The 14,277-nt window shown below is 38.0% G+C and overlaps 1 protein-coding gene across 15 annotated transcripts in view; it reads left to right on the top strand.

The window, feature by feature from the left end:
• Window positions 1-14,277, top strand: part of LOC121869944 (longitudinals lacking protein-like) — a 121,931-nt gene that overhangs the window by 33,463 nt on the left and 74,191 nt on the right. Inside the window, exon 6 of one of the 15 annotated variants that reach the window (XM_042371531.1) lies at window positions 1,046-1,336. The exons of the other annotated variants lie outside the window; for them this stretch is intronic. Within the exon in view, the coding sequence (XP_042227465.1) occupies window positions 1,046-1,120 (75 nt within the window). The 3' untranslated portion in view covers window positions 1,121-1,336. Of the gene's footprint in view, window positions 1-1,045; window positions 1,337-14,277 lie in introns of those variants that run through there. 15 annotated transcript variants of the gene reach the window in all.

Here is a 14,277-nt window from a genome sequence, read left to right as displayed (position 1 = left end):
CGGTTTTCGGAATTTTTCGGTTTTCAGAATGGTTAGGGTTTTTTTGTTTTATATATATATATATGTGTATTAGCCCACCCGGGCATAGATCACTGACCCACATTGGGGCCTGGGGGTCTAAAATATAATAAAAATAATAATAATAATAATTCATAGGTCTAGGTCGTGTTTCTCACTTTTGATCTTTTTTTCATTCTTGTATTTCTTTACTGTATTATTATTTTATTATTACAGTATTATTGTTATTATTATTATTATTATTATTATTATTATATTTTATTATTATTATTATTATTATTATTATTGTAATCATTATTATTTTATTTTGGTGTATAATTATTAAAATTTTTATTTACTATGAATAACTATTATTATTATAATTATTATTACTATTACATTTTTGCCCCCCAGGCCCTGATGTGGGTCAGTGATCGGTGCCCGGCTGGGCTAATAATCCCTGTTTAAAAAAAAAAATAAATAAATAAATAAATAAATAATAATAATAATAATAATAATAATAAAAATAATAATGCCCCACAAAAAACTTTCGGTTTTTAGAGCTTTTCGGTTTTCGGAATTTCGGATAAAGGGTTGTCAGCCTGTACTTCTAATTTCCATTAATTTTCATTAATGTATTTTATAAATTTTGAGAAAGGGGTCCAAGCTATTAATACCAATACAGCAATGCACACACCACCACCATTTATTATTACTGTATATATTCTCGTATGATCAGCCACTTATGGTGTATGTCTTATCATTGATAATATAAAATATTAAATACTGTACGTTCTATAACGTATAGAAAAAATACGAAATATTGCGTCATGCTCCCGAGTCCCGGGTCCTCTGTGCGTGGGGGGGAGGGAGCTGAGACGCTCAGGTAACTTAGGTCGTATGCTCGCGCACAATGATTAGCTAATGCTGTCATGGGACATCTGTAATTGGCTGATGCATCTTGTAGATGGCCCCCTCCCTCACCCCAGACTAGCCTCAGGGCAGACTTAGTGCATAATTCTGTTGCTCGCTCCTGTTTTTTGTACAGTTTGTTGTGCAGTACTGTACAATTGCTGTACATAGGACACAATCAACCTACAACACAGCGTTTAAGCTGTGTTAAGACGTCAACAGAACCAGTACAGCATTGGAATTTTGGTGACAGCACGGGCCAGGAGGCAAGTTGTCCACTTGTCCTCCCTCCACCACCCTTCATATCCCCCAGTCTATGCACCCAAATCTAGTTCTGTACAGTATTTTAATACTGTACAGTATAATTCATATTATATTCCTATAATTCATGAGGATGTTCATTATACAAATTATAAAATGTTTTCTTTCATTTAAAATTTAGTAAGGAGTAAGGAGGGGGGGGGGGAACTGACCGCACACCCCGCAAAAAAGTTCCTCGTCGTCTCCCCATGCCAGCCATTACCATTGTAAAAAATTTTACATTGTTTTTATTTACTAATAAAGATATTTTACTGTAATGTTCTGTGCTTATTAATACCTGTACCCTTCATATATAATACAGTATAATACATTTATCAGTAATGTAATGATTAAATAAAAAAAACTGGTAAATTTGGCAATGGTTAAGCTTGCCCGCCACCGACCCTCCTCCCAGTGGAGAGGTCTGGGTGAAAAAATTACCTTATTATTCGACTTGTCATGTAATTTTGATGTAAATTAATAATTATACATTGTATTTTTTCTAATGTGTTAAATATTTTACATTAACCAAGATAAAACATACACCATAAGAGGCTGATCATATGAGAATATATAATAATAGAGAGAGAGAGAGAGAGAGAGAGAGAGAGAGAGAGAGAGAGAGAGAGAGAGAGAGAGAGAGAGAGAGAGAGAGAGAGAGAGAGAGAGAGAGAGAGAGAGAGAGAGAGAGAGAGAGAGAGAGAGAGAGAGAGAGAGAGAGAGAGAGAGAGAGAGAGAGAGAGAGAGAGAGAGAGAGAGAGAGAGAGAGAGAGAGAGAGAGAGAGAGAGAGAGAGAGAGAGAGAGAGAGAGAGAGAGAGAGAGAGAGAGAGAGAGAGAGAGAGAGAGAGAGAGAGAGAGAGAGAGAGAGAGAGAGAGAGAGAGAGAGAGAGAGAGAGAGAGAGAGAGAGAGAGAGAGAGAGAGAGAGAGAGAGAGAGAGAGAGAGAGAGAGAGAGAGAGAGAGAGAGAGAGAGAGAGAGAGAGAGAGAGAGAGAGAGAGAGAGAGAGAGAGAGAGAGAGAGAGAGAGAGAGAGAGAGAGAGAGAGAGAGAGAGAGAGAGAGAGAGAGAGAGAGAGAGAGAGAGAGAGAGAGAGAGAGAGAGAGAGAGAGAGAGAGAGAGAGAGAGAGAGAGAGAGAGAGAGAGAGAGAGAGAGAGAGAGAGAGAGAGAGAGAGAGAGAGAGAGAGAGAGAGAGAGAGAGAGAGAGAGAGAGAGAGAGAGAGAGAGAGAGAGAGAGAGAGAGAGAGAGAGAGAGAGAGAGAGAGAGAGAGAGAGAGAGAGAGAGAGAGAGAGAGAGAGAGAGAGAGAGAGAGACTCTGCCACGTTCGTCGAGTGATACTGTATATAATTTGTAATAAAAGTTTAAAGTCCTGCTATAATAGTTGAGATAAGTTTATTTCTCTAGAAACGGCTGCCATTTGCAATGACGTCGCAAGTTTCAAACTCGACTCTCCAGTCGGAGGTAGTAGAAAGAGACGGTCTCTTCAAATCCCAAATGCCACGTTCACATAAGTTTTAAGGGTGTGTTTTTTTCTCCCCTAAATCTTGGACATTTTCTAATTGAAGAAATGTGTCGTGAAGAGCAGCTTGAAACATAGGTTGGATGGGTATATGAGCGATAAGGGTTGGGTGTAAATGGGACTGCCCAGTATGGGCCAATGACATGTTGCAGTTTCCTCCATTCTTATGTTCTTTTGGACATAAAAAACTCTCATGTTCACATCAGCTCAGCTGTCATGTACTCTTACCTGGTAGACTTTCTCTTCTTTTTTTTTCCAGTGCATTTACAGAGTATATCGGTACTAAATGGAGGTACGAGTAAATTTAGAAGTAATGACATTGTCTGGACTTTGTTTTGGGAATGCCTGATGCTAGGTAAACATGACAACATAGTGCTGTTATTGTTTTAACGATTCACTAATGAACCACTGGAATATATCATCATTTATATTAATTATAACTATTATAAGTATATAACTATTATAAGTATTTTGATGTTTAGATATAGGCTATACCTGTATTGGGTAAATTTTAAATTTTGGTCATCCCTGTACTTAGACATGCAGACTATGTTTTTTTTTCCTGATGGTTTTTGATGTGTTATGAACTATTTATGCTTCATTTCTATCGGAAATCACTAGTTTTGAGTTACTACCACCCTTATCGATGTATGTTAAGCTAACCTTATAACTCATCATAACCTAACCTAACATATGACCTGTATTTTCTTATGCGATCGAAAAATGTTTTGCAACAGAATTCCTGTAGAGGTAATGTGTCTTATTCTTTAAAGTACTTAATCCCCCCAGTTGACCAAAACCAAAATAATACCAATATTGTTCAGAATGTTTATACTATGGAATTCGTTGTATGGGCAGCTAATATCCATTGAATTAGTTAATGTGCTTAGTAATATTTATATATTCAAAATAGTATTACTGTGTTGCGCAATAAAGCACAATTAATTATCTAATAATATTTATTTACTGAGCCATTCAGCCGAGAAGGTTGGGCAATTACCGCTCGCTGCCTTCCGCTGGGAAACTCACCCCCCCCAACCAGTGACATCACAACCAGTCACAGAGCTTTTCGTAGTCACATGAATTTTTAGCAACTTTAACCCTTATTTTTTTTTCACTTTTTGGCCAAATTTATTTAAAAATATCATTACCATAGAGAATTGAAGCGTTTTCTATACCCGTTGACTTGCCATCTTACGAAAAAAATTCCTACCGTCAACTCGTCCATTGTAGTACGCTGCTATTATTCAAGCGACTGTCATTGATGATGCAATATTGCCTATTTATTAATTAATACCACAACATCACACCCAAACACCTCCATACTGTATGACATAAATTTATGTGTGGTTAACTACGTGGTGGTGAATTGAAAGATCAGCTGTTGAGGAACTTAGCGCTTGGCAACACTGGTGCATGCAAACACTCCTTTCCACTCCATCTCTCTAATCACCCACAGCTTTCAGCTTTCTCACTCCATATTTTAAAATCTAATGTAACGTAATGTTGAAGGAATACAATGTGATAAGTGTAAGTATAAAAAATACTGTAGTTTAGCTTTCATGCTTATTTAAGACATCTTCAGGTCCTGAGACCCACTAATCCCCCACCCAACAGTGGGTGACCTGACTTTGTATCAGGTCAGTAATATGAGACCACCAATACCCCACCCTACTTCACCTGACATTGTGTCAGGTCAGGTACATGAGATCCACTAATCCCCCACAGTTCCAAGGGAGTGGAAAATGTCAGTCTTTGCTGTAACGCACAGCTTCATTCATATAGATTTTTAGTTTAGACTTGGAAAACTCCCCAGCACACACAAACATTGAGGATGTGGACTATTGTTTGTCTGTGCAAGATGCATGGTTTAGACCAGGGGTGGCCAACCTTTTACATACCATGTGTCAATTTGTTCACACACGAGTTCAGATGCGCCATACAACTCTTGTACCCCCGTCTACTTGTTGTAAAAATATGTTTATAAACATAATTAGCATTTTTACATGATAAAATTATTAAATATAAAAACAATATCTGATAAAGCAGATAAACATTACTTACCTTTAATGAGACTTTTGAGTCTGTTTTGATTTCGCCGGTCTTTCAATGTTCGGAGTTAAATTTGTTACTGAGAGCAGCAGATAATTCTTCAAATTTGAATCAGTCAGTCGCGACCTCGTTTTGCTTTTAATCAATTTCATGGATGAAAATGCTTGTTCACATCTATATGTCATTCTGAAATGACATACAGTATATAACTTTGGGCAAATTTTCTTAGTTCTGAGAAATTTTCACAGGGTAATGATTGCCAGAAATTAATCATGTCAGAAGCATTTGGGACTGAGGAAAGCTCATCAAATGTCATTTTCAATAATGAATTTGTTTTCAAGTCAATAAGTTCCATTTGTATGTCACTAGGCCTCTTCATTATTTTTTTTTCACTAAGTGAAAATGGGTTTATAAATGCGAGTATGCAGTCTTCTTCTTTAGCAAAATCACGAAAACGACTTTCAAATGACTTGCAATAACTTGATTTTTTCAGTATATTTTGTCAAATTGCCATTATCAGCAGCACATTCACTCTGCTCTTTTAAGTGTGGAAACTGGCTCAAATCCTCATTTTCTAACAGAGATGAACAGTTTTAACTTCATCTTGAATGCATTGATGTCATTTACTAAGCTTGGAAACAATTTGTTCTTGCCCTGCAGTTTCAAATTTAGATCATTGAGATGTCTGGTAATGTCAGCTAAAAATGCCAAATCAAATAGCCAGTTTTTATCACATAAAAGGGCTCTTTCCTCAGGTAGCTCATTTTTCTCTTCTAGAAAATTATGAACAGTATTTTTCAGTTTCCAAAACCTACTCAGAACCTGTCCTCTAGAAAGCCAGCGCACCTCACAATGAAGAACAAGGTCGCCATATTCCAAATCTAACATTTCACAATATTCTCTGAATTCTCGTTTGTTTAATGCTCTTGCTCTAATTTTATTCACACATTTCACAACCGGTAACATAACATGCTGCAAATTTAAAGTTTTTCCACACAGTGACTCTTGGTGTATAATTCAGTGATATTTTAGTAGAGGACGATTTAAAAAGTTTTCAAGCAAAGTTGTAGTCCCGGCGACTTTACCTATCATTGACGGCGCTCTGTCAGTACACACAGTGATGAGTTTACTAGAATCTAATTGTAGATTTTCTAGGCATGATTTTACTTTGTCAAATATGTCTGATCCTCTTGTTTTTCCATGAAGAGACTCAAGACTAAGTTCTTCAAAGACACTAAAATGATCATCAATTCCTCTTATAAAAATGCTTAACTGGGCTACATCACATATGTCAGTTGATTCGTCCAAAGCTAAAGAAAAGAAAGTACAAGAATGGACAAGGTCTTTCAGTTGCTGAGATACATCATGAGAGAGTTCCTCGGTACGTCTCGTAACTGTCTGCTTTGATAGAGCAGTTTCGTCTGCTTTCCTTTCAATACTTTTATCACCAAGACATCTTGCAAATATTTGGAGACAAGGCTTAACAATTTCTTCTCCACCAGAGAAAGACTTCCTTTTTTTCGCCAACGCTAAAGCAATTTCATAGGACGCTTCTGTCATCGACAAACTTTCACAACTTTTTTTAACAAATACATTTTGTCTTCTGAATTCTTCCTTTTTCTTAGTTACATATTCTTTCCATAACTCAGACCTGAGCACGAGCTTCAGTTTTCCTTCTATTTCAGTCTGATGCTGTGCACGAAATAATAAAATCGCTAAAAATAATGAGTATGCTTACTGCCTTACTTTATTATTATCACAGGGATGCAATGCGCCACTTCTAATCATCCAATGCGCCGGAGGTTGGCCATCCCTGGTTTAGACATTTGGAAAGTTTTTCCAGTAACCGAAAATATTTCCGGAAGTGGTCTGCACCAATTGTTCCGGCTAATGGGATATCATTGTATTATGGGCGTATGAAGATCATTAATTATAGACAGTAGTCATTGGAACTACAATGGAATTTTGGGAAACATTATACAGGTTGGCAATTACAGCAGGACCTTGCCACTCAGGCATTGTCCTTTATGTATTAGCTCTTTTGTGATGAATTTTCTGTGTGTGTGTGTGTGCGTGCGTGTGCGCGCGTGCGTGCGCGCGGTCTTAATTCTCAACTGCTCTCAGGCTGATACGAGAGAGAATATCAACTAGTGCCTCCTAACCTGTCTGCAAATTTTAATTAGAATCAAAAAGTGTTTGAAACTAACACCAAACTGTTCAGACACATGTAATTTTTTTTTATAAAAACTGTTGAAATAGTTATATGCTTTGAAAAAAAAAATCACTAGCAAAGAAATCCCTTTACTGTACAGTATAATATTTTATTTTATTTTTATTTTTTAAATACATTGTAGTATCTGTTGGCACTACAGGAAAACCTTGATAACTTGGCACGCATGGGGCTCTGATTTTGCCGAATTATTTCAAATTCTGACTTGTCAGCCAACCCCCCCCCCCTACAAAATACAACAATAGAAAATTATCGGCCCAGATACTTCTAAAAGTAACACTTACCAGCACTGCAGGTGAAGAATGAAGCATTGTAGTAGGTGACTCAGGTGATGGAGGGGAAACAATACATAAACAGTGCGGCACTCATGTATACAGTACAGTACTGCTGTAATTTGGTCACATACAAAATATAAAATAAATTTTAACGAGAATAATTGTTTTCTCTGTATAATTCAACTCTGAGTATGTAAATAAACATAACTTATATCATTAAGGATATTATAGTCCAACCTAGTAAAACCATTTTCTTTATAACAGAGCAAATGATAAAAATTAAAATACTCTAATGCAACTTACAAATAATAAATAAAATATAATATAAAACTATAAAATAAGAAAAATGAAGACCATAGGTGTGTGTGGGAGGTAAGCGTATATGAAGGCCACTCGGTAAGCTGACTCGCCCGCCTCTCCCGTGCATGTGGTGTCACAGTTCACACACACACACACACACACATCTCAGTTAGCTGGCTGACTGCCTGGCTGAACTATGACATCACTTAGATGATGGTTTGTGTGTTTTTTTACATAAAATATGTGCTATTGTATTTTGTGATATGCTGTGTATCAATGTTATTGTTTTTCACAGCAACTTTTGTTTAAAAAGCTGTTAAAGCACTACAGGTGTCAGACACAAATAAATGACTTCAGTTGCTTGTGGATTGTTGGACTAAATTAGCATTTTTACCAAAGGGGACAAAGTTGGAACACCTGGAAGATTCAGATAGTTGGAATTCAGATTAAATGAATTGAAATGTAAATTAACTAAAATCTACAACATTGGATTTACCATAATAGTGGAGATGTTCTGCACACAGTGGCTGGCCTGACATGAATGGAGGAAGGCTGTTGGGTGTTACTGAGGTAGTACTGTACTGCAGGAACCAAATTTTACCAGAGTGCTGAATAATAATTCTGGTGCCCTAGATAATCTGTGGTGCAATGTACAGTGGTCCCTCAGTTAACGAACACAATTTGTTCCAGAGGATCGTTCATTAACCGAATCCATTGTTTCAATGGGATATTGGGTAATCGGTTCCAGCTTACCGAAAAGTACATACAGTACAAAGTAAAAAAAAAATGCAGTAAAGTACACTTACTTTGAGGTGTGTATGTAGAAGGCTCCTGGTTGATGATGCTGATGGGAATTATAAGTGGGGGTGGAGGAGGAGAAGGGAGAAGACAAGGAAGAGGGGATGGAGGAGAAGCATTTTACTGCTTCTTGGAAGGCGAGTCACCTTCCATAATAATGTCAGGAACCTCAGGACTGACAGATTCTCCAACAGGAAAATCCTCTCTCCTTTTTGAAGAGGAACACTGAGGGGAAGCATCTTTTTCACGCTGCCTTTTAGAGAAGAAACTGTCAATTTTTTGTTGTGTGGCATTTCTCCTGATCATTAGCTGGTTCTTGAAGAAGGAGACCACTTTGTCCTCCACAGTACACAAAATTGGTTCTGTTGTTTCCACGTCAGGGTGCCTGGAAGCCAGTTTCCTGAACATCTCCCAGTGGTGAACAAAATCTTTTAAGTCTGATGAAGACATGGTCATCACTTTCCTAATCCTCCTCACCACTGTCTATTTCTAAGATCTCATCCAGTTCTTTCAAATCTTCAGGAGAAAGTTCCTGCTCATGAGACATCACAAGCTCTTCAACATCATCCTCCTCCACTTCGAGTCCCATTGACTGACCAATGGACACAATCTCCTTGTCCAACTCCGTTTCTTCATCAAATCCCTCAAAATCATGGACTGCTGATGGCCACAGTGCCTTCCATGCAGAATTCAGGGATCGAATGGAGAATTCTTGCCATGCTGACACAATCAATTTTACAGCCTCCAGGATGTTGTATTGCGTCTTCCAGAACTGTGCCAGTGTTGGATCAGTGGAAGTTACCTGATGACACCTTCTGAACATTTTCTTCATGTACAGCTTCTTGAAGTTGCTGATTACATTTTGGTCCATTGGCTGCATAATTGATGTAGTGTTGGGAGGCAAAAACAAAACTTTGACAAAGTCAAATCGAGCCTCCAAACTGCTGGCAAGTTCAGGGTCATGACCAGGGGCATTATCTATAAGGAAAAGAGCCTTTAAAGGAAGTTTATTGGTGGTAAGGTAACTCTTCACAGCAGGGCAGAACACCTCAACTGCCCATTCATTAAAGAGCTGTCTCGTTACCCATGCGTTACGGTTTGACTTCCCTCTTACCACCTTTTGTTGCTTGAACACCCTGGGGTTCTCAGAGTGGTGTACAAGCATAGGCTTCAGTCGGAAATATCCAGAAGCATTGGCACCAAGCAATAGAGTGAGATGGTCCTTCATGGGTTTATGCCCCGGGAAAGAAGCTTCATCTCTGGTGATGAATGTCCTTTTGGGCATTTTCTTCCAGAACAGCCCAGTTTTATCTGCATTGAAAACTTGCTGTGGAAGATAATTCTCTTCATCCATCAGTTCCTACAAATTTTTATGCTCCTTCTATATCTGCACTGGCAGCTTCACCATGCCTAACACACTATAAATGAAACTTCTTTTCTTAAACTTATCAAACCAGCCCTTGGTGGCCCTAAACTCTTCAAACTCCGTTTGAGAAGAACTAGTTTGATCTTCCTTCAAATGTTTGTATATTTCCCTGGCTCTTTCACAAATAAATTCAGTAGAAATGGAATCTCCTTTCATTTGTTTTTCTTTAATCCAAATAAGAAGTAACCTCTCTGTTTCTGCAATTAATGATCTACCTTTAAACACTCTGGTAGATTTATCTCTCACTTTCACTTTAAATTTTTCTTTCTGCACAAGAATTGTAGACACAGTTGATGCTGACATGCCATATTATTTACTCATTACATTGGTTCTAATGCCTTCTTCATGTTTCTTAATAATTTCCTGTTTCACTTGAATTGAAATTGCCTTTCTAGATTTCTTTGGACCCATGCTGGATGCAATACAGTAATTTCACCACAAAAATTATAAGTTCACTATCTGTAAATAAATATAATTTTATTTAAATCAACACTGCACTGCGCTATATATTATCAATATGTTAAATAAATTTCAGAATGACCAATAATTTTAATGTAAAAACTTAAAAATACTCTGTGTTCAAGAGACCCACAAGCAAGATGTTTCTTCCACTGTAAACAGAGTTAAACAGATGCTTTGCTGGGTGAGTGAAGTGGCTGATGGGCGGACCAAAAACTAGTTCCCTGTGCTGCATATATTATCAACATGTTAAATAAATGTTAAAATTACTAATAATTTTAATATAAAACTTGCATAAATATTAAAAGAGCACAACTTTCTTGATATTTACTCCAATGGAAACGAATGTAAGCCGAGAACCGATTACTGGCTGACTAGCCTATCAGCTGCTGCGCAAGCCGAAACATGTTGTCGTAAGGATTTTGTTAATCAAATTTTTGTTCGTTAACCGAATTGAAGATCCTTATAGAAGGTAATTCGTTGACTGAACCGTTCGCTAACCGAGGGACCACTGTACAGTATAGTACTTTATACCCAATATTGGGGTGCTACAGCACCCTCCTTTCCCACATCCATGTACTGGGTGGAGTGAGCCAGCACACACCCGACCACAACAACGCCAGACTGACCAGTGTGAGGTGCAGCGCGGTGAGTGCTACCCACGTGGCCAAATATGACGAGATTTTCCCAGATAATTTTATATAGCTCAACATTAACCAAGTTATTTCATAATAAATTCCGAGACCATATCCACGCCGAGTTATATGAAATTCCAAGATATCGAATGCCAAGTTATCATTTACTCTGTGTGTGTTTGTGCATGAGTGTGCACACAAACACACATGTGATATCTCTGTTAGCCGGAACAATTGGTGCAGAGAGCACTTCTGGGAATGAGAGATTTCTGGGAATGGAAAAATGTTCTCGGAAGTTCCAGAAATTTTACATTACATCACTGCTCGAACCCAGAAAAAATAACCCCTATCCCTGGAATTTTCCGGGTATTGGGAAAATGTTCTCAGAAACCCAGAAAAAAAATACCCCATCCCCGTAATATTCTGGGTATCGAGAAAATTTTCTCAGATTTTCCCGGATATTGTGCCTTGAAAAATAGTTCCGAAAGCTGGAATTTTTGAGAAAATTCCAGCTTTCGGAACTATTTTCTAAGAAAATTTCAATTTTGGCTATCAGAGAGTTCCGTGTTTGAGGGATTCTGGCTAACAGAGATATTACTTTACCAACAGATACAGTGATCCCTCGGTTAATGAACACAATTCGTTCCAGAAGGTCATTAGTTAACCGAAACCATTGTTTCAATTGGATTTTGGGTAAATGGTTCCAGCTCACCAAAAATTACATACAAAGTAAATATAAATGCAGTAAAGTACACTTACTTTGAGGTGTGTATGTAGAAGGCTCCTGGTTGATGATGATGATGGGAATTAGAAGTGGGGGTGGAGGAGAAGGGAGAAGAGAAGGAAGTGGGGGTGGAAGAGAAATCATCCCATGCTTCATGCCGTCATTTCACCCATAAAATTTTAAGTTCACTTGGTGTAATTCAAGATTATTTTCTTTAAATCAACACTGCACTGCACTATATATTGTCAATACAGTGAACCCTCACTTTACGCGGTTAATTCAACCCACGGCGGCCCGCGTAAAGTGAGAAACACGTAAAGTGAACAACATAACATATGGGATTAATTGAAATAGAGACCGGGCCGACCCCCAAACTCCACTTTTTCAGACACAATACCTACGTTGTAGTAAAAATAACTTCTTAATTTTTTTATGGTATGCACACACAATTAATAATTAAGAGAAATATCAATAATATTAGGTTTTTTAACACTTACATTAGTAGAAAAGATGGCCGGGCACACGGGGATGTGGGGTTGGTTCCGAGGCAGAGGGCAGATTATTGGCCCTCACCTGTATCACTTGTATCAATTGTATCACTATCCACCACAGAGGCTTGCAGTGCCTTTTTGTCAAAACCCCCAAAGTTCATATAAGCCCATATCCTCACTATAATTATCACTATCACTGACTTGGGCCGGCTGTGGTGGGTGGCGGGTGAAGAACTGGTAATGTTTTGATGACTGGGCGACCTTGTGCGCACCCTGCTCGCACCGCTTACACAACATGGCGGGAGGTTTGGATCCAAAAATGGCGCGGCTCGCCAGCCGCTCTCCTCGTAAAGGGGTACACGCACCGCGGAATGTGAGCATTCCAGTTTCGGCAGGGTACCGCGTAATGTGGGACCGCGTAAAGCGAGGGTTCTCTGTATGTAAAATAAATTTCAGAATGACCAATAATTGTACTGTAAAATTGTAAAAATAGTTTATGTTCAAGAGAGCCACAAGCAAGATGTTACCTCCACTGACCAGAGATACAAACTGACACCTTGCTGGGTGAGTCAAGTGGCTGATTGGCGCACCAAAAACTAGTTTCCTGTTCTGCAATTATGTTAAATAAGTGTTAAAATTACTAAAAATTTTAATATAAAACTTGGAAAATTATTGAATAGTACAACCTTCTTGATATTTACTCAAACAGGAACGAATTTAAGCCCTAGAACCGATTACTGTATTGGCGGACTAATATTCCTGCTGGTGAGCAAGCGAAAATATGTTGACATGATTTCGTAAAAATTTCGTTAACCGAATTTTTGTTCGTTAACCGAATTGAGAATGGAAGGTAATTCTTAAACCGAAATTTTGTTAACCGAGGCGTTCGTTAACCGAGGGATCACTGTACTATAATGGACGATTCAATGGATTGCCCTTTCATTTAAACTCTTAAAACTTTAACTCTCTGTGTGTGCACTTACCATCACCAACTACAGTACAGCAAAGCCTCGAATAACGACGGTAATGTGTCCTCCAATATTGCAGTGCAAGGTGAATCATCGTATCACGAATCATTAATTACCATTAAAATAAAGCAATAATAAAGAGATGCGTTCCCAAGTGTGACCTTTTCCCCTCTTTTCCCCCAAAACAATACAATTAATGAATGTTGCAAACTATTTTCTTTAAATAATGTTTTCTCAATGCACATTATACAATATAAATGAATAATAATATGGTCACACAAGAGGAGATGGGATGCCATTGTTTTCATTAGTGTTTACAGTCGGGAGTCTGGGACGATAGTTCTACATGAGAAAATGAAGAAAATAAGACCCTGGTTGTAGCTGTAGTAAAATTATTGAAAAAAAATTGAATATACAGTACAATATATGTTTTAAGTAATGTTATTTAATGTTAATAAATGGAACAATAGAAGTAGCTAACCACTAATGGCAAAGAAAAAAAATGCGAGATGGATTGGGAATGCCAACATATACGTGCGCATTTAAGGATACCGCGTCATTTATCATTTTAAGAATATGTACAAAGGATTCATTATTGTTTATTACTGATTATGTATTCGATTGAATTAATCTTTACATATGCGAAATGAACAATACAATTCATTAATAATGTGTAGAATATTAAAACACACAAGAGTGTCAGTGTTTACACCCATACTGCCTGTGGTGTAATGGTCAGCATGCTCGCCTTGCAAGTGAGTGGACCCTGGTTCTATCCCTGTGCAGGGTGAAACCATGGGCAAGTTTCTTTACGCCATTTGCCTCTGTCTACCCAGCAGTAATTGGGGACCTGGATGTTAATCAATTTGTGCATCTTATTCCAGGGTAATGGTTAGCCTGTGCAGTTGGCGAGTTGACTGGTCTTCTCGGACTATTCCTTGACACTGGGTCATGCAGCTCTTTAACTTAGGGGATGGTTGTTTTGTTGGCGACAGCTTCTACACCTTAAACAAATTCACGGTTAGGTGGCCCTTGGGCTGGCCATCCTCGTTACATGAGGGGCAACCATTATAATGTCAGTTATCCACCTGAAACTGAAGAAAATAAGACTCAGGTTGTTGTTGTAGTAAAATTAATGTAAAAAAATATGCATGTTTTAATTAATGTTGAGACTGATAGTGGAACACCAATG

The sequence above is a fragment of the Homarus americanus genome, unplaced genomic scaffold, assembly GCF_018991925.1.
Source record: "Homarus americanus isolate GMGI-L3 unplaced genomic scaffold, GMGI_Hamer_2.0 scaffold14467, whole genome shotgun sequence".
Classification (NCBI taxonomy): Eukaryota; Metazoa; Arthropoda; class Malacostraca; order Decapoda; family Nephropidae; genus Homarus; species Homarus americanus.
Note: the sequence above shows the minus strand (reverse complement) of the source record. Positions and strands in the feature narration are given on the sequence as shown.